General features: G+C 43.9%; 1 protein-coding gene across 2 annotated transcripts; it reads right to left on the reverse strand.

The window, feature by feature from the left end:
• Positions 1-1008: 1008 nt before the first annotated feature.
• Positions 1009-24288, reverse strand: GTF3C2 (general transcription factor IIIC subunit 2). Of its 2 annotated transcripts, XM_012788248.3 has the most exons (19): positions 23742-24288; positions 13140-13410; positions 12655-12976; positions 11764-12049; positions 9068-9162; positions 8632-8709; positions 8389-8487; positions 7903-8130; positions 7613-7724; positions 7290-7398; positions 5795-5820; positions 5280-5409; positions 3495-3639; positions 3235-3396; positions 2952-3039; positions 2567-2695; positions 2117-2269; positions 1861-1968; positions 1009-1572 (listed from the first exon to the last, which is right to left on the reverse strand). In XM_012788248.3, the coding sequence occupies exons 2-19, from the start codon at positions 13384-13386 to the stop codon at positions 1354-1356; spliced, it is 2736 nt and encodes a 911-aa protein (XP_012643702.1). In that variant the 5' UTR covers positions 13387-13410; positions 23742-24288; the 3' UTR covers positions 1009-1353. The 2 variants fall into 2 exon arrangements, with proteins under 2 accessions (XP_012643702.1, XP_075856743.1); XM_076000628.1 differs by lacking the exon at positions 23742-24288 and having other exon boundaries at positions 13140-15393.
• Between the last annotated feature and the right edge of the window lie 776 nt (positions 24289-25064).

Raw genomic sequence — 25064 nt, forward strand, 5'->3', positions numbered from 1 at the left:
AAGGAAGGAAGGAAGGAAGGAGAAAAAAAGAGAAAGAGGGAGGGAGGAAGAAAGGGAGGGAGGGAGGAAGGGGGAGGGAGGGAGGGAGGGGAGGAGGAGAGGAAGAGAGAGAGAGAGAAAGAAAGAAAGCTGTTCCTAGATATTTAGCCAGCTGAGAGTACCAAAGGGTTTTTTTTGTTCCAGGTATCTCCACTCCCTCCAATAGGAGCTGGCTGCCTATTTTCCTCTATTTCCTGAGGTCTTCTATTTCCCTCCAAACCCCAGCCTGTACTCCTACACATTCCAAGGTCATTTGCCTTTTTCTCATTGCTGGGGTCTATCCTTGCTTAGGAGGCAGTATCATCATCACTGAGTCTGCAGCATCCCACTAGAGGACTCTAATAAGATGAGATAAAACAATACATTACTGCACTTGGGTTCTAAACACCTCCTATATTTAAATAAAGTAGCTAAACATGTTTAATAAGTCAACAATGTGACAGTATCATGAAGGATCAAAAATTATGATGTGTAAAAGAATGGTTGAAGTAACTGAAGATATTTAATCTAGAGAAGAAAAGATTTGGGAAAACACATGATAGCTATTGTTAAATACTTAAAAGGGCAATCACAGGGAATAATGACTAGATTTCCTAACATCCATGAATAAAATTTATAGAGGTATACTCTTTGACTTGATATAAAGGAAGATTTTTAAAAACATGACTGTTTAGGCGTGTTCAAGTAGGGTCATATGACCAGTGATTGGGAATATTTCATAAGCAGGAGCAGGTAAGATCTGAGCCACTGTTCTATTAGTAGGGTGTCTGTGGTGTTCCTCAGTTAAAGAAGTACTATAAGCAACTTCAGTCCAATAAATTACTATCACCCCTCTTGGGCTTATGTGTTGGTTACGCTAAGGAACGCTAAGGAAGAAGTTTGGGAAGTTTGCATCCTGGAATAGCCAGACAGGAGCTTTCCTGAAGATACCCTTTTTTCAGTTCTCCAAACATCCACTCACAAGTGGTCTCAAAAACACCCAGTACCTTTACTTAGCTTCACCCGCTCAACAATATGCTCAATATGAGCAGTTTGACTCCCAAGCCTAGGTCAGGCCTAAGTGTTTCTCGTGAGCCACAGTCTTAGGCTGAGGAGCCTTGAGAGTTTGTGGAGGGAGAGCCCCCTTGCCCGCAGGGGTCTGTGATCACAGAAGTCTGTGGAAGAAGAGGGATCTAAGGAGTCCTGGGGAGGCAGGCCTAAAGGTCCAGGCCTGGCAACATCACTGTCCAGGAAAGCCCCAGTTCCTATGGCTCTGTGCATGGGAGCCTTTTGTTCTTGGCAGACTTCATTCCAGGGGTCCTGTGTGGACCAAGACTAGGGATTGGGCAGAAGGTGATGGCTGGGTGGAGGGAAGCCAGGCCGTCTAGTGGGGGAGGATGGCTGGAACATAGCACTGAAGTGGGCTCGGCTTTCAAGCTGCATACGGTGGCCCAGTGGGGAGGTGAGTCCACGGACAAAATGGATTCGAACCAGCCCCGACTGCCCCCCAGATACCAGCCATCCATATGAGTCCAGGTTTGGGCTGAAACGTACCTGTGAAGAGGAAATAAAAGAGAGATGCTCATGGGTGCTGCCTTAAGGTGACTCCTAGCTGTAAAAGCAAAAAGATGGGTCACAACCTGAAAGGACAGGACCACAATGGGGTGAGAGAGTTGAGAATGAGAAGCCAATGAGGTATGTTTATCATGCTCAGCAGTTACCAAGGCTATTTTCCCTACTTAGCTATTTATGTTACCTTTTCATCCCCATTTCCATTTCATTGATTGCAGGCCCAGAGTTAGGGGAAAATGAGAGTGGAGTGTGGAAAAGATGAGAGACTACCTTATGAATAGCCTCGAGCTGCAGCCTGTCCAGGCAAAGCTGAGAATGCCCCTCTCCCTCTTGCATGCGCAGCATTGGTTCTCTATGGAGCAGATCCTGGAATGTACCCTGGGGAGGGGAAGTAGAATAGAACAGAGAATGTGAGCATCTCCTTAGTTTTGCATCTTTATGGTGGAACTCAGGATTCTTACTATACAAGGACTAAAGTTTTCTACCTTTTCTAGTATCACATCCAATTCTCCTGGCGGCAACTTACCAAATCTGTGTCTTGAAAGAGCAAGTAGTGATGATTGACAGTTTCAGCATAAGTTCGAGCCTTGGGAGGGTTGGGGGCCCCAGATGAAGCAGAAGAGTGGTCTTGACCTTCAGGACTGTCCTGATAGGGCATTAGATCTGCTTTATAGATGGGCTAGAAAGGAGACCACGAGTTTACGTTCTATAGTACTAAAGACAGAATAAAAGCAAAGAGAGAATAAACTGGTTTGGGGCAGAAAACACTTAAAGATGGAAGAAAGTAATATGTTTAAATATATTAAATGTATACTCAGATACAATAGGGTAGGGAAGATTATACACAACTCAGTGCCAAGACTTTCAGGGACAGTATCAGGGCTGGGAGACCTAGTACTAATTTGTACTCTACCAGGAATTGGGAGAGCATGTGGATTAGGATCCAAAAACTGCCATTAGATGTTCATATACGTACAAATCTTCGCTCTACAGGTCGCTTGACATTTATTGGATTCAGTGCCATATCAGGCAATATAGCAGCAATGAGCTCCCCGGATATATCTCCTGCAGCTATTGTCCCAAGCCAGTCGGATCCTGAAAGACTCTAATCAGAAGAGACAGATTTAATTCATTCATTTGTTCATACAGTCATTTAGTTCTCTAAACTGGTAACAACTGTACAGTCTAAGAGAGACACACAAACAAAAATGATTTTATCATAACCCATGTCCCTGATGATACAATTACCACACAGACATCCTTTCCTTCTATCCCAAATACTGCCTCTTCCTGACCACCACTAGTGAGCAAATGAACCATTTTCCCGTGTAATGAAGACTGCAGAAAAGAGAGGGGCTCACCCAGACAGTGCCTTTTCGGGGAGCAGTGAAGTAGGCCTTGAAACCATGGTAACCAGCATCAATATAATGAATCCCACAGAGTCCGTAACTGTTAAAGAAAGAGAAATAAAACCTTCCTTTTTCTAAGATTAGATTCATTTCTTCTCCCCAATTCTTTCCAGAATTAAAACCACTTCAGTGAATCAACTCTCAACCCTCCTCTCCCCACAACAATCTGGCATGCTTTGCACCCCAACCCTCAGAGCCAGTCCCCAGAGCTCCTCCTATCTCCATCCTGCCGTACGAGGCATAACAGTTGTCCTGAGCCACAGTGACACCATTGTAGGGGAGCAGCCAGGCCAGCTCTGTACTCAAGAAGCGCTTGATACAGTTTATTGGTTCATAAGGTCGTCGAAGGTCCCAGAATTTGATTTTCCGGTCGCTCCCCGCAGAGACAAGGAAGTGACTGTGAAAAGAAGGGAAAAGATCAAATCTAAATAAATCTGAAAGAGTTAGCCTGTCCCAGTCTTCACCTTCCCATTCCACAGATCTCTTATTCTATACCTGTTAGCTTTGCACCATTGAAGGGTACGCACAGCCTGGTCATGGGCTAGGAAACACTGGAAGGGGTAGAGTTTTAAGGAGCCATCAGAGAGCCGTATCCGCTGTAGAGGCGAGTTTGTGGGAAGGTTCCAGAAAACCACCATGCCTGCAGTAGGGACAGAATGTGTAGGGATTAAAGGTAGGTTCTTTCTTCCTGTTCTAATTTCTTTCTATGGCCTTCTAGGACCTTTGTCTTCTCTCAGAGCCAAACCACTATGAAAGAACACGGGGATCATGATTAGCTACCCAATACTCCCTCTATGGTTTAAAGACAACCTGATACTTCAGCCCCAGTTCTCATCAACAAAAAAGTAATAGCTTAGTCTGGAATCTGCAGTTGAAAGATGATAGACTGAATGCACTGTACCTAGTAGCCTCTACTCCCTACTGAATAAAAATAAATGCATTTTTAAAAAGTATAAATCTTCCAGAATAAGGGTTGGCAAACTATAGCACATGGACCAAATACAGGCTGCCACCTCTTTGGTAAATACAGTTTTATTGGAACACACCCACACCCATTCTATGTCTATGGCTACTTCCACGTTATAATGGCAGAGTTAAGTAGTTCCAACAATGGCCAAACAGCCCACAAAGCCTAAAATTACTATCTAGATCATTACAGAAAAAGTTTACTAACTCCACTTTAAGACAAAGAGAATAGCAATAAAGAAGCCAAAAGCAATAAAATGCAAAGAAACAGAAAACAAATGGACAAATAGAAACCAACTCAGGTGACCAAAACAGGCTGGCCCCTGATAAGGCCTGGCAGAGGAGAAGGTATTCAAAAGTATAACTGATAAAAATAAATTAAGGAATAAAAAGTTTAAAAATAATACCTGGGAAAAATATTTGTAGCTAAAATCCCTTTTATATATATATAAACTCAGGGAATTAGCATCTATGAACCTTTCTTGAAAAAAACTAATAGTGAATTATAGCTATGTACTATATTAATAAATAATTCAGCAATGGAGGGGGAAACTGAAATAAGTAGATGGGTAGAGACACTCAATCATTAAATAAATAACCTTAGGAATCAGGATAGCAGAACAGTACCAAGTATCATCTACCTTGACAATGTAAGAATATTATCAAAAGAAAAACAGAAGATGGAGAGAGGTATGATCTTGGGAAAAATGTGAGAGTGCTGATTTACTTATTTTCCTAGCTGAAAATCTGCTTATGGTGTCTAAAAATGAAACTGTCATTTAAAAACAATAACCTAATAACTCCAACTATAATGTTGTTTATAATCTTTTTTCTTTTTAATTCTAAAAGTATCTGAGGAACTAATATCTCTTATAGTGAAGGAACATTTATTAGGAGCTTACCTAATGTTTCAGTTTGACTTCACTATTTTTTTCTTCTATAAAATTAAGGTATAATTAAATTCAATACCTTTTAATTTAGAATAGCTTACATAGTATGATCCCATTTTTATAAAATTCTCTTTTCTCTAATCTTCTTATCTTTATGCATAGAGAACAGCATGAAGTGATATTCATCTGCTCAATTTTATTTTTTTTAATCCACCCAAGATAGTACTTCAACTACTCAATTTTTTTCTGAATGTAAAAATTCTAATGACTTATTTTTGTCTTTGTATTTTTTTACATTGCTTGAATATTTCTAACTATTATATAATGTCCAGCACCAAACCACAGAACAGAACAACCACCAAAAAACAAGGATACACAGAAAGTTTAAAGAGCAATAGCTCCTTATGTTTTACTTTGTTTTTACCATTATAGTATCCAGCAGCCAGGTGGTGGTGAGGGCTGGTAGGCATCCAGGCCAGGCTCAGGCACTGACCACATTCAGAGGGGTCTGAAGCTTGCATAGACCCCACCTGCAAGGTCGCCACACATTGTACCTATAGGGAAAGAAGAGATGGGACTAGGGCAGGGGTCCTCAAACTTTTTAAACAGGGGGCCAGTTCACTGTCCCTCAGACTGTTGGAGGGCTGGACTATAGTTTAAAAAAGACTATGAACAAATTCCTATGCACACTGCACATACCTTATTTTGAAGTAACAAAACAAACGAGCAAAAACACCCACATGTGGCCTGTGGGCCGTAGTTTGAGGATGCCTGGACTAGGGTTAGGGATACCTACTATTTGGAATGAAAGCTCTAATCAGTGTTTAATCCAGCAGGATAGGGTATTTTTCAGAACTAGGAGGAGACTCACCATGGAATCAGCAATGTGAGGCTCCAATAAGATGGAGCCTTAGCTAAGGTAGCAGGTTCTTCACTCACCTTATAGATGGCAGGCTTCACTGCATCTGTGAGGGAAGAAGAGCAGTAACTGATGCTATGGATCCTGAGGACTGAGCTCCTCACCAGGCCTTGCTCTTAAGTCAGTACCCTTCCCCTTGGATAATGACCTTCCCTTATCCTTTGTTGAGAAACCCTATCTTTCCACCACCAAGTTTATGAACCTACCTCTCTATCTGCTCCCATCTTCTTTCCTTCCATTATACCTGATAGTATAGTCCTTCCTCTTATCAGAAGGGCTAATCTCTTCACTCTGCAATCTTCTCATCCTCTCTCGCCTTTTCCAAAACATTGCTCACTCCAGTATCCCTCCTTTCTTTTTTTTTTTGAGACAGAGACTCACTTTGTTGCCCAGGCAAGAGTGAGTGCCATGGTGTCAGCCTAGCTCACAACAACCTCAAACTCCTGGGCTCAAGCGATCCTACTGCCTCAGCCTCCCGAATAGCTGGGACTACAGGCATGCGCCACCATGCCCGGCTAATTTTTTCTATACATTTTTAGTTAGCCAATTAATTTCTTTCTATTTTTTTAGTAGAGACGGGGTCTCGCTCTTGCTCAGGCTGGTTTCGAACTCCTGACGTTGAGCGATCCTCCTGCCTCGGCCTCCCAGAGAGCTAGGATTACAGGCGTGAGCCAGCGCGTCCCCAGCCCAGTGTCCCTCATTTCTCATGCATTATCCATTTGTTCTCCCCTTACTGGGTCATTCCTGTATTCCCCTGTAAACATGCCCTATTGTCTCCTACGCAAATAAACAGACAAAAACCTCCTTTACCCCTATCCACCCCTGCCACCACCCTCATTTATTCATTCCCCTTCACAGCCAAACTTCTTGAAAGAATCATCTCTACTTACTGTCTTCCCCTCCTCCCCTCCTATTCACTCCTCAAACCACTCTACCAGACCACAAAATATGGAACTTTCCAGGACTCAAACCTGAGTGCCCTCTTCTTTAAACACTCCATACTAAAAACAAACTAATTCAACAATAGAGCTGCCTTGCCTTGCCCCATACCTCTTCTTGCTCATCTTCAGCTCTATATTCCAACCCTCCATTCACATCAAAGACACTGTGTGTTTGTGTGATGCTAAGGGCAGGAAAGGTTGAGAATAGGATGGGAATAGGAGAGACAAGAAGAGTATGGAGGGGAGTTGGGTCCCATCTGTCAGCCTCAGCCCTTAGTCGCTCTTCACATAGCCAATTAACTGGAAGCAAGAAGGGGAAAGGCCTGAGAGTACAGAAGGAGGAGAGGGCAGATGATGGAGATAAAAGGTATTATGCTGAAAGAGTATAGTTGTAAGACTGCAAGAGAAAGAGAGTTCAAGAACATGTGAAGACACAGGGGACCTTGGAGAGGTGGCTGAGTGAGACTTCTCACTAGAGAAGCTGGGCCCAGAGGACTCTCAGGGAAGATGGAAAGGCCCTGCTAAGCTCTGGCCACCGCTACAGCAGCCCCATCCTCCTTGCTGTGCTACTTACCTGGGGACTGCTGAGCCAGCAGGGCCTCAGGATGGGGTAGACTGAAGAGCAGCACCTTCCCATCTGAGCAGGCAAGAGCCAAGAGACCCAGTCGGGCGAGGAGAGGAGCCTAGAGAGTGAGAGCAGATCTGTGCTGAGGCTTGCTGCCTTCAGGCGCCTCTCAGAAAACCTCTGAGGTTCTAATCCCTGAAAATACAATATGAAGTTGCTGGGAAAACTTCATCTACCATACTCCAACTGTCCTTCCCCCAACTCTCAGAAATCCTAGGGCCTCTTTGTCCTGGCTGAGTCCTAGGGCCATCTCACAGTCAACTGAGAAGTACCTTCCGTGGGGTGCCTGGAAGTTCCCATGCTCCACTGGGGCAGAACTTGAGGTCCCAGATACAGCCGTGGTCACAAGCAATCCCATAGACAAAGTGGGCCCTGTTGCCAGGACTGGAGAGAGAGAGAGAGCATGTGGGTGGGGACAGTGGGTAGCAAGAAGGGGCCTAGGGCTGCCAGACTATGCTCCTTTTGTCTCAACCCAGAGCAAGCCCTTCCCCCTATCCTGCCCAGGCCCCATCCTGCTGTCCAACTCAACCACCCCCCATGGCAGTGTCCAGCCCCACCTCACCAGCTTTCTTGCTGCAAAGTCCCAAGGCCCCAGAGCTGGAGCAGCCCAGGGCCCGAATGAAGCTGACTCAGTGGGTGTGTCTCATTCATGTCAGGGCTGGAGAAAAGGGCCACATACTGCGAGGCTCCTGCCCCCTCTGGGACTGGGCACCAGTCCAGAGCCCAGAGTGGTCCCCCAGTGAAGAAGGACACATCCCAGCGCTCTGGATGTGCTGTGATAGAGCTAAATCTAGAAAAAAGTCAAAGAAAGATGGGATGAAAAAAAAGAGTTAATTAAAAAATCTCCCTAGCTTCCCTTGGTCTGGCTGGCAGTGATAAGCATTACAAATTAGAGAGGGGTGACCAGATCTAGCCAGGACTCTTGTCCTTGGGACCAACAGGGCCAGCATCAAGGGAAGGACAGGACTAATCTGTCATCCCTTTCAACATTCATTTTTCCTGTTTCTGGCTCCTAGAATCAGAAAAAAGGGCTAAGGACAGTCTTTACCTGTTGATTCGGTAGAGTGTGCCATCTTCAGGTAGCCCTTCACGTTGTACAGAAAACAGTGGTGACTTCTCCTCCTGGGGCAGGTAGGGAGCAGCCTCACTGGAGGAAGGCAAAGGAACAGCCTGAATTTGGAAGAGGTTCACCCATCCCAGGATTCCCATTATAGATCCAGAGTCCTCTGTCACCCTTTCGTCTCCAGTGGTGTCACCCTTCTTGGGCTTCAGAGATGTTGCTTTGACTTACAGCTCGGATAACAAGTGCCACTTCCAGGCTAAAGGAATCCACTCAGCAAACTCCCAGTAGGAATGCTTCTGTTCTCGGCTGGAGAAACAGAAGAAGCATCAGTGAAGGAGGAGTGGGATACTAGAGCAGTGCAGTCCAATAAAACTTTCTGTGAGGATGGAAATCATCTATCATCTGTGCTGTCCAATACACTAGCCACTACCTGTAAGTATCTAGTGGGTACCTAAAATGTGGCTAGTGTAGCTGAGAAACTTTTCATTTAATTTGAATTAGAGTTATAGAGCTCTTGCCTTTGGAGCGGTGCTTTTTAGTAATGAATGTCATCACGGTCTTCCACACATCAGTGCTCCTCTCTTGCCCACAACCCACTTCTAAACTCTTCTTGCACTCCTCCTCCACCCCTGCATCCCTAGTCCCTACAAGCCCCAAGTCTCACAGGTCCTTGGTGAGATGGAGGCACTTCCAAACAGGAGCCATGATGTGATTTGGTAAGCCATTGGGAGCCACTCCTCGGCAGTGTGGCTTCTGTTTCTGAGGATCAAATTGAAGAAAATGTAAGAGAGAGAACTCTATGGGTTGGAGAAAGTCCTAAGAGACAGCTCTTTCCCGGGTTTTACTTTCCTTGGCACTATTTTCTCTGTAACCACTGCCCTATCAGCATCTTAAAAGATTTGTGTTTCAACCAGTACAATGACATCTCTACCTCCCCCTCCTACTTCTCCATTAAAACTGCAAAATCTGGTAACTATTTTCTGTTCACCTTCCTCAACATCTTCATGGCATTTTTTTATTGTTTTTTTTTTTTTTCATTTCAGCATATTATGTATTCTGTTTTGTTTTTTTGTTTGTTTGCTTGTTTTTTGAGATAGGGTCTTACTCTATTGTCCAAGCTGGTCTCAAGCTCTCGGGCTCAAGCAATCCTCCCACCTCAGCCTCCTGAGTGGCTCGGACTACAGTGTGCCACCAAGCCTGGCTCTCCATGGCATTTAATTCAGAGGACTCCCATATGCTTCTTGAAACTCCTGCCTTATGATCCCATAGGATTGTTTCCCTTACTCTTCCCACCTCTCTAATATTCCTTTGCAGGCTCTCCTCCCTCTGATAGGTCTGGACAGAGATGGAATTCCCCACTCCCTGTCTTCTAGCCCTTCTGTACATGCTCTCCTAGTAATCTCATCCCATGTCCCATGACTTTGACTACTATTTTTTTTTTAAGAGATGGGGTCTCACTATGTTGCCCAGGCTGGACTCAAACTCCCTGGCTCAAACAATCCTCCCACCTCACCCTCCCTCCTGAGCAGCTGAGACTATAGGCACATGCCACCACACCTGGGCTTGACTACATCTTCCTCTTCTTTTTTTTTTGAGTCAGGGTCTCTGTCACCCATGGTAGAGTACAGTAGTGTCATCAAGCTCACTGAAGTCTCAAACTCCTGGGCTCAAGTGATCCCCCTGCCTCAGCCTCCTGAGTAGCTGGGACTACAGGCCCACACTACCATGCCCGGCTAATTTTTCTATTTTTTATAGAGACGGGGTCTCCATATGTTGCTCAGGCTGATCTTGAACTCCTGACCTCAAGTGATCCTCTCACTTTGGCCTCCCAAAGTTACTAGGATTACAGGCTTGAGCCACAGTGCCCAGCCCTTGACTACCATCTTTATGCCTGATTATCAAGTTTACACCTCAGTAAATGTAAACTTAGTCTCAATTTTTCTACAAGTTCCAAATAACATACAGTGTCCATAATGAAGCCTGAGGCAAAAGGAAAAATCAGTAATTAGTTTTTTAAAAAAGCAGTAAAGTTCTTGTCTTTATTTAAAATGTTGATATTTTATTCATCATGGATTTGTTATATTAATTTTAATTTTTTTAAATGTTGCATCTAACTATCATTTATGTTGATTACTAAGGGTTCTGGTCCTCTCTTAAATGTTGCACTTGAGGCAAGTAAGGCACTGGTCCCACATACACAACTGGTGACCAGACATCTCCAGCAGGATGGCCCAAGGCCCACAGGCACCTCCAACTCAACATGCAGAAAGTGACGCATCACCTCCCCTGCCCACCTTCACCCCCTCTCACATCTGCCACTCTTTTCATGTTCCTAAGCTCAGTGCATGATGCTCCCTATCTAAGCTGGAAACTCCTATTCAACTTCTTCCTTTCCTTTAATTCCCAAGTCCTGTTAATTCTCCTACCTATCTCTTGAATCTGCCCCCTCCCCCACTTCTCTTCCTTCACTGCTTGATCAGAAACTCACCATCTCTCACCTGGATAACTGAAGCTGTCTTCTAATTGTCAACTGCAGTTTGACCTACTTTCCTATCCTATCATGTTATTTTTCTATTTAAAAATGTTTTTTGTTCAGAGTTTCTGTTTGAGATGATGAAAAAGTTCTGGAAATGAAAAATGGTGATGGGTCGCACAACATTGTGAATACACTTAATGTCAGTGCATTTTTTAAATTTTTTATAGAGACAAGGTCTCCCTATGTTGTCCAGGCTAGTCTCAAATTCCTAGCCTCAAGCAATCCTCCTGCCTCAGCCTCCCAAAGTGCTGGGATTAGAGCCGTGAGCCACTGAACCCAGCCATCTTCTCTAGTTTAATCTCCCCTATGTGACAGAAGACAGTGAGGAAATAATCATCATCATCTCCCCTATGACCTTACCACACGTCCTATACTCCATCCATAATCAATTTCTGGGAAAACCATCCTCTCTGGCAAAATTCTATTCACCCTTCAAGACCCAACTCAGCTACCATTCCTCTGTGAAGCCTAAGCAGTTAATCACCCTTCCTTTGTATACCTAAAGCACTGGGTTTCCTCCTAGTGTAGTACTTATTACACTGTGAAACTCTGTAAGGCAGCATGCTGTCTTATTCATGTTTGTGATTCCTAACAGATAATACTCAATAAATGAACAAATAATCTTGTTTACTATGCCCCTCCCCCTCAATCTCTCTAGTATCTCAACTGTTTCTGAAATTGTCCCTTTCATCTTTTACCTGTTTTGCCTATCATAGTTACTAGGCCAAAGCTATCCTTCTGAGCACCTTGCTTGATGCTCTAAAAATCCTACTATTTTCCCATAAAATAGTAGGATGGATGACTTTGTCATCCATTCAGGTTACCCCTGAAGTGGATCCTCGTGGGATGCTTCGGGGCACTGCAGGCTCTGGGTCAGACGAGCTCTCACTTGGAGCCTCACTTTCTTCTCCATCTTGAGCCTCAACCTGAAGAACAAAGTCTTCATCCCGTGCAGTATCCTCCTCCTCTTCTTCACCTTGACAGGTCGTCTGCTGCCGGCTCTTCTTTGGTTTAGTGGGGCTGCTCACCTTGGGGGTCTCAGGTTGGGATACAGGAGCAGGCAGGGCTGTTGAGAGCTCTTCAGCCAGTTCCTGAAGATACAGAAGTGCCCTGTGGGAAAGGGCTGAGTCAGAACCTTATTCACATTTAACTGAGAGTCCACTTTTCTAGATTTGGTTGATTCTTATCTCAATGGATCCTCTCAGTAATCCCGTCATTAACCAATTAACGCTATTAATTTTCCCTTCTCCTTTGATAGATGAAGAAATAGAAATCCAGGAAAGTTAAGACTTGGCCAAGATGATTCAGATAACAAATGTGCAATCTGAACCCAGGTTTCCAACCCCAAGTCCAGTGTACTTTTCACTCTACTACAGTCAAAAAACCTAGAGGGCAGGGGGAAAGAATGGAAGGGCACATATATCCATATTGATATATACTGGGCAGTAAAACAGCAGTGAAGACCTGGGGAAAGTTTGTGAAAAATGTGATAGGGTACAAGGCACAGAAAGAAACACTTAGATAAACAAAGCTGGCAATAGATTCCCTAAAAGTTGCTGTGGTAAAAGCTAAAGGATTGCTCAAGTCCCCAAAATCCAGACACCACCCCTGCTTACCTGATACCTCATCATAATCTTCTCATGTCTCTAATATCTTCCCCACCCCAATCCCTTCACCCAGCCCCCCCTCCACCGAGCTGTGCCCCATATCCTTACACTTGGGCAGCCCTTCGGCGGGGTCGTTCCCCAGGAGGGGTCTCAAAGTCCTCAGGGGGCCTCTTTGGAGGTGGAGACTCTGGCTGATCTAGGTCTTTTGACAACTTCAGCAGTAGCAGCTCTGCCTTGGACTTTCGACCTCGTTTCTTAGGCATGGGGGTAGATAGAGGGTTGGATTGATCTAAGAGACCAGGAACCAGAGGGGCTGATGGAGGATTAGGTTGTTGGGGCCTTTTGGGGCCTTTTCGTGTCCTACCACCTCTCTTCCGGCCAGGCTTTGAGGCCCTAGGTTTTGTGACCTTTGACATCTCTGAAGAAAGATCTGTAGAGAAGAATATGGGTCTGTGAGATGGGACCAGAGCTCAAACCTCTTTGGAATAGATTATACTCTACCCAGGTTTGTAAAATCCTCTAAGCTCAACCTGCTCTCTTTCATCTTAAGCTACACATGGGGAGATAAAAAGATAAAAGAACAAGGTACATACCTTGCTGTTCCAGTCTGGAGAGGCTTTCCTGATCTGGAGGGAGCCTCATCTTATCAGGAGAATCCTCAAATCCAGGCAAAGGGGTAGGTAATGACATCTCTATAGAAGCCTCCGCACTGGTCATTTCTGAAGAGGCCTTGACATCAAGCTGGTTTAGCACCTCTTGTCCAGGAGAGTCTACCACAGTCATGTTCCCCACGGGGCCGGCCTCCCCCAAGGCAACATAGCCGACCCCGTAGGTATCCATCAGCACCCCCCAAAATGGCTGCCCCTGCATACAGAGACATGAGTAGAAGAATGAGCAGAAGTACAAAATGAGTATCTATACTCGCTCAGATTTTTCTGTTTCCCCATCTTTCTTTCCCTCACTCTCACAACCAGAAACTCAAGTTCCCTGATCATTCACTCATTCAATAATAATCTCTAACCACCTCCTATATGTCGGGCTCTGTACCAGAAACTGGTGAATGACAATAAGCAAGATAGACAAGGTCCCTGCCTTCAAGGAACTTACCTTCTGGTGGCACAAACAATAAACCTAATAATAAAGCTACCATCTATTAAATACTTACTATGTGCCAAGCACTACACTAAGTGCTTTATATCATTATTTAATTTAAAGTTCATATGTTTCTTTGTAAGGAAATAGCAGTGAATACACAATTATTCAACTCCTCTCCCTGAAGCCCAGTGAAATAAAACACATGCACAGACACACACACTCAAAAAAAAAAGAAAGAAGAATATAATCTATTATGAATCTAGGGAAGGGCCACAACTTCCTAAAATAACTATAAAGAATAGCTGCCAGATACTGTAAAATTTATACCAAACCAAAGGAAGATACCTACAGCTAACATCCATTTCTGTGAATATTAGTCAAGGAACAGGTTTATTTAAGAAGCTAAAGAGTTCTCTGGCCGGGCGTGGTGGCTCACGACCGTAATCCTAACACTCTGGGAGGCCAAGGCGGGCGGATTGCTCGAGGTCAGGAGTTCGAAACCAGCCTGAGCAAGAGTGAGACCCGTCTCTACTACAAATAGAAAGAAATTAATTGGCCAACTAATATATATATAGAAAAATTTAGCCGGGTATGGTGGCGCATGCCTGTAGTCCCAGCTACTCAGGAGGCTGAGGCAGGAGGATTGCCTGAGCCCAGGAGTTTGAGGTTGCTGTAAGCGAGGCTGATGCCACCGGCACTCACTCTAGCCTGGGCAACAAAGCAAGACTCTGTCTCAAAAAAAAAAAAAAAAAAAAAAGAGTTCTCTAGTGCCTCGCCATCAATGTTTAACCTGGATGGGGGTGGTAGATAGGCTATGAGACAATTAGGGAAAATCCTATTTCATTAAGAGACCTTTCAACATTGAAGAATGGACTAAATTGTCATGAATCTTCACTTTCATCAAATCCAGAAGATCATCTGTGCAACCATGGACCAAAGTAAACTGAGATAAAATACTGATCACCAAATCAAAAACCTAAGCAACACAGAACTCTGCAAGGGCCCAGCAGTTTGGAGTAAGAATAACCTGCTTCTCTGTGACAAAGGGGAAGAAATGGTTCACATCCCAGGAAGAAACCCCCCATAGGTCTATATATGCCTTAAAGCTAAAGAATTCATCTGCCTCAGTGGAAAGTGTGTTAATACAAATCCTATATAAAATACACAAGTAGGCCAGGCTCCGTGGCTCATGCCTGTAATCCAACACTCTGGGAGGACAAACCAGGAGGATCACTTGAAGCCAGGAGTCCTAGACCAGCCTGCACAACAGTGAGACCCTGTCTCTATAAAAAATAGAAAACTTAGTCAGACATGGTGGCATACACTTATAGTCTCAGCTACTCATGAGGCTGAGGCAGGAGGATCCCTTGGCCCAGGAGTTTGAGGTTGCGGTGAGCTATGATGATGCCACTGCACTCTAGCCCGGGCAATAGAGAGAGAACCTGTCTCAAATATATATATAGCCGGGCAGGAGGCTGAGGCAGGCGGATCGCTCAACGTCAGGAGTTCGAAACCAGCCTGAGCAAGAGCGAGACCCCGTCTCTACTATAAATAGAAATAAATTAATTGGCCAACTAATATATATAGAAAAAAATAGCCGGGCATGGTGGCACATGCCTGTAGTCCCAGCTACTGGGGAGGATGAAGCAGTAGGATTGCTTGAGCCCAGGAGTTTGAGGTTGCTGTGAGCTAGGCTGATGCCAAGGCACTCACTCTAGCCTGGGCAACAAAGTGAGACTCTGTCTCAAAAAAAAAAAAAAAAAAGACTAGCCTGGGTGACAGAGACCCTGTCTCTAAAAACAAAACAAAACACTAATAACAAAAAACCCCACATTTTCCTGGAAATAAAGGAAGACCTCAGGCTTACTGCATAAAATGAAAACAAAATCAGTAAGCAATCAAGACCAAGAAATATCTGAGTGAAGATAATAAATTTCAAAAGATAACAACACCTATGAGCATCTCAGCAGAAGAAACACAGCTCTTACAAAGAAAATCAGGCTAGCCTCAGAATTCTCAGAACATTAGATGCCCAAAGATAAGAGAATACTTAGATAGAGGGTCAGAGAATTCTCTATTTAACTGAGATGTCATTCATGTAAAAGCAACAGGATGACATTCTGAATATGCAAAGTTTCTAGGAATTATAACATTTGTGCACCCTTACTGAATGCAAAAAATCTAGTGGAAGACCTAATTTACGCAAATCAAAGGTAAATCATGGCTGACAGTGGCTCACGCCTGTAATCCTAGCACTCTGGGAGGCCGAGGTGGGTGGACCACTCAAGGTCAGGAGTTCGAAACCAGCCTGAGCAAGAGTGAGACCCCGTCTCTACTAAAAACATAGAAAGAAATTAATTGGCCAACTAAAATATATAGAAAAAATTAGCTGGGCATGGTGGCACATGCCTGTAGTCCCAGCTACCTGGGAGACTGGGCAGAAGGATCACTTGAGCCTAGGAGTTTGAGGTTGCTGTGAGCTATGACGACACCACTGTACTGTCAGGTTAGCAGAGCAAGACCCAATCTCAAAAAAAAAAAAAAAAAAAATACAGAGCAAATAAAAGCAAAAAGAAAGTAGGAGTCTAGATGACCATAGCAAAGTTGAATTCAAGGGAAAAATATTAAATAGGACTAAAGGAGTACTTTATTTATTTATTTATTTTGAGACAGAGTCTCGCTTTGTTGCCTAGGCTAGAGTGAGTGCCGTGGTGTCAGCCTAGCTCACAGCAACCTCAAACTCCTGGGCTCAAGCAATCCTTCTGCCTCAGCCTCCCAAGTGGCTGGGACTACAGGCATGGGCCACCATGCCCGGCTAATTTTTTCTATATATATTATTTGGCCAATTAATTTCTTTCTATTTATAGTAGAGATGGGGTCTCGCTCTTGCTCAGGCTGGTTTCGAACTCCTGACCTCGAGCAATCCGCCCGCCTCGGCCTCCCAGAGAGCTAGGATTACAGGCGTGAGCCACCGCGCCCGGCCAAAAGGAGTACTTTATAATGAATAAAACTTCAAATCATATAAAAAACACATGACAAGAACCTTTAGACATCAAATAACAGCATCAAAATATGTGAAGCAAAATCTTCATGAAATATAAGAACAACTTCTTCTAATCATTGACAAATCAAGTAGATAATGACAAAGAATAAAACATTCATTGACCTCTATACTGGTCAAGGTTTAGCTGCATAGAATAGAATCCTCTCTAGCCAGTTCAAGCAGAAAGGAATTCATTACAGTGTTAAATGGTTCAAATCAGTCCTCAAAAGTATGGTCCCAGAAACAGCAACATCAGTATCACCTGCAAATTTGTTAAAATGCAAATTTCCAGCCTACCCCAGACTGGAGTAGGAATCAGAAATGCCAGATGGGACTAGCACTTTGTGTTTTAACAAGCTGTTCAGGTGATTCTGATCACACTCAAGTTGAAAACCACTTGCGTACAGAATTACTGAAAAAGTTCTCAGAAAACCAGTTTAGAAGTGCGTGCTTGTCAAATTGGGAAGTTGCTCTTACAGCTGCTAGTTCAAGAACCATATGCCATAATGGGAAGCCACCTGCTGACTCAACAGGCCCCTGCCACAGCTGATGGCTCCAATAACAAATTTTCCCTGCAATAATCAGAAAGTAACCTAACTGGCCAGGCACAGTGGCTCACGCCTGTAATCCTAGCACTCTGGGAGGCTAAGGCGGGCGGATCAAGGTCAGGAGTTCGGAACCAGCCTGAGCAAGAGCGAGACTCCATCTCTACTATAAATAGAAACAAATTAATTGGCCAACTAAAAATATATATAGAAAAAATTAGCCAGGCATGGTGGCTCATGCCTGTAGTCGCAGCTACTCAAGAGGCTGAGGCAGTAAGATTGCTTGAGCCCAGGAGTTTGAGGTTGCTGTGAGCTAGACTGATGCCACAGCACTCTAGTCTGGGCAACAGAGTAAGACTCTCAAAAAAAAAAAAAAAAAAAAAAAAAGTGACCTAACTAAACTGAGAAGTACCTTCTCTGGCTCCTGATCCAGAACCTTATCACTGCCACAGTCTGCACCAGCAAAATGCATTCCTTCTGGCCTGCATCTCTCCTCTCTTAATCTCAGGTTTCAATTCACTTGATATGCAAAACCTAAATCATATTTGGAATCTTAGATGCAAAAAGATCCCAGAAAATGAAATTTCTCATTTTCCAGGCTCTCAAATAGAGGTTGCTCATTCACTTACATCCCACTTCTTCAGGGTAGAAAGTGGGATCAGTCTCCTTTCAATTCTTCTCCAATGCCACTTCTAAACCAATTAGAAGAAAATAAGAGAGACCATATATATTTAGTCCCCCCTCCCCCTTGTAAAAACCTTGCTCCTTTGAAGCTCAAAACATTCATCTTAACCACTGCTATTCACTCTGCTGTCACTCCCTGGACCTTGTCATCATCCCAAACCTCTTAATCTCCAAAATCACTTAAGACATTCCACTATCTGATCTCCCATCATTATAGCTAGACTGTTCAATCACTATTACCTATTCTTCAACCGTATCAAACCACTATCCCTTGATCTCTCCAATTTCTCCCTGTGTCAACCACATCCTGTCTAGCCTGGATTCCTTTATTTCAATCAGATTATTGGTGATATTCTGAACTTCCTTTCTTTTTATCCTTTTGTTCTGTAGGCCTAGGCAAAACTCAAGCTCTGGATGAGTCCAACCATCCATCTTCTCCACAGGTACACCTAAGTTGCAGCACACTGACAAGCAAACTTTCTCTCTAGTCAGCCCCTAAATGCTCTCTCTCCTCCAATCTCTGACCCCATGGTTCCCTGCAGATGACTTCATTTTTTATTTCTGAAATGAAAATCAAAGCTATTACATTTATTTCAAGTAAACTAACACTCCGTGCCTCTCAACCCCCTCATCCACTTTCTAAAACCAAACCTACTTGGGTTCTAGCACCATTCCCCCACCTCCTAAGGGAACTTGAATTCCCTTCCATTATCCTTTTCCTTCCCATTGGCTCCTTCCAAACAGCATTTAAATATGTTTATGATTCGCACTTTCACATACAACTATCCTTCAACTCATATTCCTCCTCCCTCTCATAATCAAACTTCTGAAAGAGTTGTTTGCCCTTGACATTTTAACTTCTCAGCTTCATCCTAACTAGTATATTGTCCACCAACCCATCAATAATCACTGTCATTAATTCAAAGGACACTTCACAGCCTTGTTTACCGTGACCTCTCAGCAGTGTCAGCACCACTTACTACTCCTTTCTTGAAACATATTTTTCTTGAGAAGTAATACAATAGCAGTAACCTTCAGAGTTTTACAAATGTTCCTCAATCTTTTACAGGTGTGCCTCACTCACAACTATCTGGCAGCTTTTTTGTTTGCAAGGTCACCTCTTTGTCTTTCCAAAGCATTCAAAGTTGGCTGCTTTCTTCTTTTCTTATTTTTTTTTTTTTTTTGAGATAGAGTCTCAGTTGCCTGGGCTAGAATGAATGCCCTGGCGTCAGCCTAGCTCACAGTAACCTCAAACTCCTGGGCTCAAGCGATCCTACTGCCTCAGCCTCCTGAGTAGCTGGGACTACAGGCATGTGCCACCATGCCCAGCTAATTTTTTTTATGTATTTTTAGTTGGCCAATTAATTTCTTTCTATTTTTTAGTAGAGACGGGCTCTCACTCTTGCTCAGGCTGGTATTTAGAATTGTTTTTACAAGGCCGGGCACGGTGTCTCCTGCCTGTAATCCTAGTACTCTGGGAGGCAGAGGCAGGCGGAATGCTCAAGGTCAGGAGTTGGAAACCAGCCAGAGCAAGAGTGAGACCCCACCTCTACTAAAAATAGAACAAATTATACGGACAACTAAAAATATATATAGAAAAAATTAGCCAGGCATGGCGGCACATGCCTGTAGTCCCAGCTACTGAGGAGGCTGAGGCTTGAGCCCAGGAGTCTGAGGTTGCTGTGAGCTAGGCTGACGCCATGGTACTCTAGCCCAGGCAACAGAGTGAGACTCTTGTCTAAAAAAAAAAAAAAAAAATTGTTTTTACAAAACTTTTACTTGATACAAATACTTATATGTAGAAAAATAAAGAATAACAACAAAATAAACACCTATGTATCCATGTTTCAACTTAGTTTTTTTCACTTTTTTTAATAGTTAATCAACTTAGTTTTAATATAAACAATAACTCTTTCATACTAATATTTCTTTAACATTTAAATATATTCTTTTTTTTTTTTTTTTTTGAGACAGAGTCTCACTTTGTTGCCCAGGCTAGAGTGAGTGCCATGGCGTCAGCCTAGCTCACAGCAACCTCAAACTCCTGGGCTCAGGCGATCCTCCTGCCTCAGCCTCCCAAGTAGCTGGGACTACAGGCATGCGCCACCATGCCCGGCTCATTTTTTGTATATATATTTTTAGTTGTCCAATTAATTTCTTTCTATTTTTAGTAGAGACGGGGTCTTGCTCAGGCTGGTTTTGAACTCCTGACCTCGAGCAATCCGCCCGCCTCGGCCTCCCAGAGTGCTAGGATTACAGGCGTGAGCCCACATTTAAATATATTCTTAATATTTATATAAAGACAAATCAATTGACATAAAGTGTGGGACCCAATACAATGACTCTTGGCAAGAATTCAACTCCACTACCCAGAGCAGAAAGACCAGGCCTATAGAAGAAAAGCCTACATACAAGCTTCAAGCTATGAGGAAATGGGGAATGTCAGTTAACACAGGGAGCTAGTTAAATAGAAATCAGTTAAGATAACTTCTATATATCTTAAAGATTTTCTGTATCAGTACACATACATGTATCTCATTCCTCTTAACTGCTGTATGGAATTTCATAGAATTAGTTTGTTTAGACATCCCACACTTAATAAACAACCGAGTTACAATACTATTGCAAACAATACTGTAATAAATATTCTCGTACAAATCTCTGCATTAATAAGAAATTATTTTTTCTAGAATAATCATCTGGAATTACTGTACTGGACTGAAAAGTATGCACATTTCAAAATTTAATAGATACTGTCAAATAACTCACCAAAATTAAAACCTATTTACACTCCAACTAACTGTATATCAGTAGCCATTTTATCACACCCTTGCCAATCTTTTTGCTTATCTAACTGATGAAAGAATTATTTCCTTGTGAATAATTACTGGGGGAAAAAAAAGAATTATTTCCTATTGTATTTCTTTGAGTTGTCCTAATAATAATTGAGATTAGCAACTTATTTCTACATGTTAAACATCTATATCTTTTGTGAATTGCCTGAACATATAATTTGCCTGTATTTCTAGGGGGTTGTCTTTTCCTTATTGACCTATAAAAGTTGTGTTATTTATGCTGCAAATAGTTTCTCTATTTTTCTTTAACTTTATGTTTCTCGCTTAACTGAAGTTTTTATGAGTTAAATTTCTCAATCATCTCTTTTACCACACCTTTTGGTTTTTTCATCTTTTTTTTTTTTGAGACAGAGTCTCGCTTTGTTGTCCAGGCTAGAGTGAGTGCCGTGGCGTCAGCCTAGCTCACAGCAACCTCACACTCCTGGGCTCCTGGACTACAGGCATGCGCCACCATGCCCGGCTAATTTTTTACATACATATCAGTTGGCCAATTAATTTCTTTCTATTTATAGTAGAGACGGGGGTCTCCCTCTTGCTCAGGCTGGTTTTGAACTCCTGACCTTGAGCAATCCGCCCACCTCGGCCTCCCAGAGAGCTAGGATTACAGGCCTGAGCCACCGCGCCAGGCCGGTTTTTTCATCTTAAGAAGGCATTTCCTGGCCCAGCGAGGTGGCTCACGCCTGTAATCCTAGCACTCTGGGAGGCCGAGGTGGGCGGATTGCTCAAGGTCAGGAGTTAGAAACCAGCCTGAGCAAGAGTGAGACCCGTCTCTACTACAAATAGAAAGAAATTAATTGGCCAACTAATATATATATATATATAAATTAGCCGGGCATGGTGGCACATGCCTGTAGTCCCAGCTACTCGGGAGGCTGAGGCAGAAGGATTACCTGAGCCTAGGAGTTTGAGGTTGCTGTGAGCTAGGCGACACCAAGGCACTCACTATAGCCTGGGCAACAAAGTGAGACTCTGTCTCAAAAAAAAAAAAAAAAAAATTAGCCAGGCATGGTGGTGCATGCCTGTAGTCCCAGCTACTCGGTAGGCTGAGGCAGCAGGATTGCTTGAGCCCAGGAGTTTGAGGTTGCTGTCAGCTAGGCTGATGCCATGGCACTCACTCTAGCCTGGGCGACAAAGTGAGACTGTCTCAAAAAAAAAAAAAGAAGGCATTTCCTATCCCACCAATATAAATATAGTCTCTCTTATTTTCTTCTAATAATTTTTCTAGTTTTGATCGTTACATGTGGTGCTCTAGTTCATCTGGAATTTTCATATGTAGGAGATATGGGTATTGTTTAGTATTTATCTTCCCTGAAAGTTTCATAAGATAGGGATCTTGCCTGTCTGATTCACTATTTGATCCTGACATGGTACATGGTAAGTACAACAATTAACCTTTAACCTTTGTTGAACAACTGACTCCTCAAGATACAAAAATCCCTTTAAGGATTCACTTTTCATGGAAGGCAGAAGGATGTGGTGGTAAATTTCCATTTATAATTCTATAATATAAATTTTGGACATAGTATAGGAAGAGATGTTTAGTAAATTCATACTAGAGTTTATAAAATCTTACATTTGCACCCCAACCTGTATGGTTCCCTTGCTGCACCAAGTTGCCAGCCTGACCTCCCCAGCCAAGGAAAAATAATGAGACAACACTGCACCTCAAGTATGGATTTACTATAAACACACTGCTTGGTTTAATACATTGTTTCCCTAAGTGTTCCTATGATACAGCTGGTGGTATGCAACATGATTTTAAGGATACAAAAATGAACATTTTTAACTAATTGTGTTTTTATTTCAACTTGCATAGAAAACTATAACTAGTACATGAAACCATAAAATATGGTTTTATCCATATTGCTTAGATCTACACTAATGCATTTAAACTTTTAAAATAAATCAATTTAGATGGCTCACGCCTGTAATCCTAGCACTCTGGGTGGCAGAAGAGGGAGGATCGCTTGAAGTCAGGAGTTGGAGAACAGCCTGAGCAAGAGCGAGACCCCATCTCTACTAAAAATAGAAAAAATTAGCCGGGTGTGGTGGCACGCGCCTGTAGTCCCAGCTACTTGAGTGGCTGAGGACTGCTTGAGCCCAGGAGTTTGTAGTTGCTATGAGCTAGGCTAAAACCATGGCACTCTAGCCAGGGCAACAGAACAAGACTCTGTCTCAAAAAAAAAAAAAAGTCAATTTAAAGAAAACTACTGAGAAAGTAATAGTAGAGCTGATAAGACATGATGTCAAAAATAGTGACAATGGTACAGGATTGACTTAATTTGTGTAACGATAAGCTTCTGGGGCCAAGAGGTTTGGTTATATCCTGCATCCCTCCAACAAGTGAGTTGCCTCCCACGGAGTTGAAGTTGCCACCTCTGCCTCCCTCAACAGCCAGCCAACTTGTTGCGGGACAAAAAGACTAGATAGGGAAACATAACTGGCCCTTGGCTGCGCCAATGGGGTTGTAGCGCGCGGGGCACAACCCCGGGGTTAGGCTAGCCTCCCCGAGGATAGAGGTTAAGACACAGCAGAAAGAGATTGACTCACTACCACTCCATGGGCCACCGCCGCCTCTTCCTCAGTCCTGAATGTGGGGGCAGCTCTCGCCACTAGCCTGTACGGGAGGGGAGCCCTAAGTTTTCTAAGAATGAGGTTCGCCGAGTCTGAGGGACTCATATAAGCAGCCATGTAAGCAGCGCCAGGGCTAGAACACAGGCTGCCGCCTTACGGACTCCGCGTGAGGGAAAGAGGACAAGACTCGTGGCTTGCTCAGACAGGGGATACACGGTGGCCACAGTGGGGAAGGTGGGGAGCATGACGGTGTTCCGTAGGAGCGCAAAGGCTGAGGGCGCGCTGCTGTGGCAGGAAGAAGACCGGAGCCGGGAGTTGGTTCCCAATACCCTAGCGCTACAGCAAAAGAAGGAGGAGTAATCGTGGGGACCCCCGCACACCCCGCTGCGGTATACTCACCCTCGCCAAAGTCCTTCCGGAAGTCCAAGTTCGAAGATGGCGCCGCCTGTCTGGTCGCGGTTTTATGACGAAATGTTGTAGCTGCTCTTCTTTGACGCCCCCACCCCAGTGCACAAGGTAAACACGTGAGCTTAGACGGGAGTTCGTACGGGCTAGGTCTTCTATTAGACTCTGTATTCCACAATGCAGCGCGGTGAGAGTCCCCTAGCCCTCCGGAGCCGGCGGAGCGCGAGGACGTCTGCGGCCGCTGCAGGGCCTCATGGGAGTGGTGGTGTCTGGGAAAGATTGACGCCTGCGCGGCCCGAGGGTTCCCACATGGCCTCGACCGACCGGAGCTCCAGGTTGAGGGCGCCCCGCCCGGTTGTTGCTCCCAAGCACGGAATCTTGTCTTTCCTGCTAGACTGCCGGGCCTGTGGCGGGCAGAGCCAGGCTGGACCCGAGAGTCTGCACTTGGAGCAACCCCGACCCCAGTCTGAGCCCAAGACAGAGACTGGGAGACAAAGAAATCCTCGCTGCCGGCCTTCAGAGAATGACTTCGGCTTTTGCCGCTAGCAAAGTCTGGGATAGACCCGCCTGGCCTGGGGCGGGGACGCTGTAACCTGAGAGTGAGCCTGGGCCTTGATCCCCGACCTTAGTTAGAGGCTTTGCCTCGTTCCCTCACTGGGAGGTGAGATGTGGTGGAGAAGGAACGAAAGCAACAAGTTCCTGTCCTTTCCTGAGGCATTTAAAGCCATATAAATTTCGCAGGTCTCCCCATATCCAGAGTTTGGGGAGTATGGGGATATAAATCCCATATCCATCCCCAGAGTATGGGGATATAAATCCCATATCCAGGGATTTATAAATATGGACAGTAAGGGGTGGAGTAATCCAACTTTCACTTCTCAAGTAATCTCACCCATTAAAAATTCCCTTGGTTGCACAAAACATTTAAGTATAAGAGGAGCTAGGAAGACCTAATAAGAGGGACAAAGGGGACAACCCTATTCCACTGTAATCCCACCCCCTTAGTAGCCATAAGACAAGCTAAGGGTGTGCTGTCTTTTGGCCATTGGAGGGGTGGAGATGGGATGGGAGTGGAATTGGGTATACCCCCTCTTTTAGGTCTTAGCTAGCTCTTTTTTTTAATTTTTTTTTAATTTTTAAGAACACCCCATTTGAAATTGCCAGGTTAGGTAGCTCTTACTGTTTCTGTGATGGCCAGCTCCTATAATGAACAAATCTGTCTCTTCATTCCTGATTAGGCTGTCTTTGGCTTAAACTATTGCAAAATCTTTTTAAAATATTTTTTTAACTTTATACCCTACACAGTGTTAAAAATCT

The sequence above is a fragment of the Microcebus murinus genome, chromosome 3 (genome assembly GCF_040939455.1).
Source record: "Microcebus murinus isolate Inina chromosome 3, M.murinus_Inina_mat1.0, whole genome shotgun sequence".
NCBI lineage: Eukaryota > Metazoa > Chordata > Mammalia > Primates > Cheirogaleidae > Microcebus > Microcebus murinus.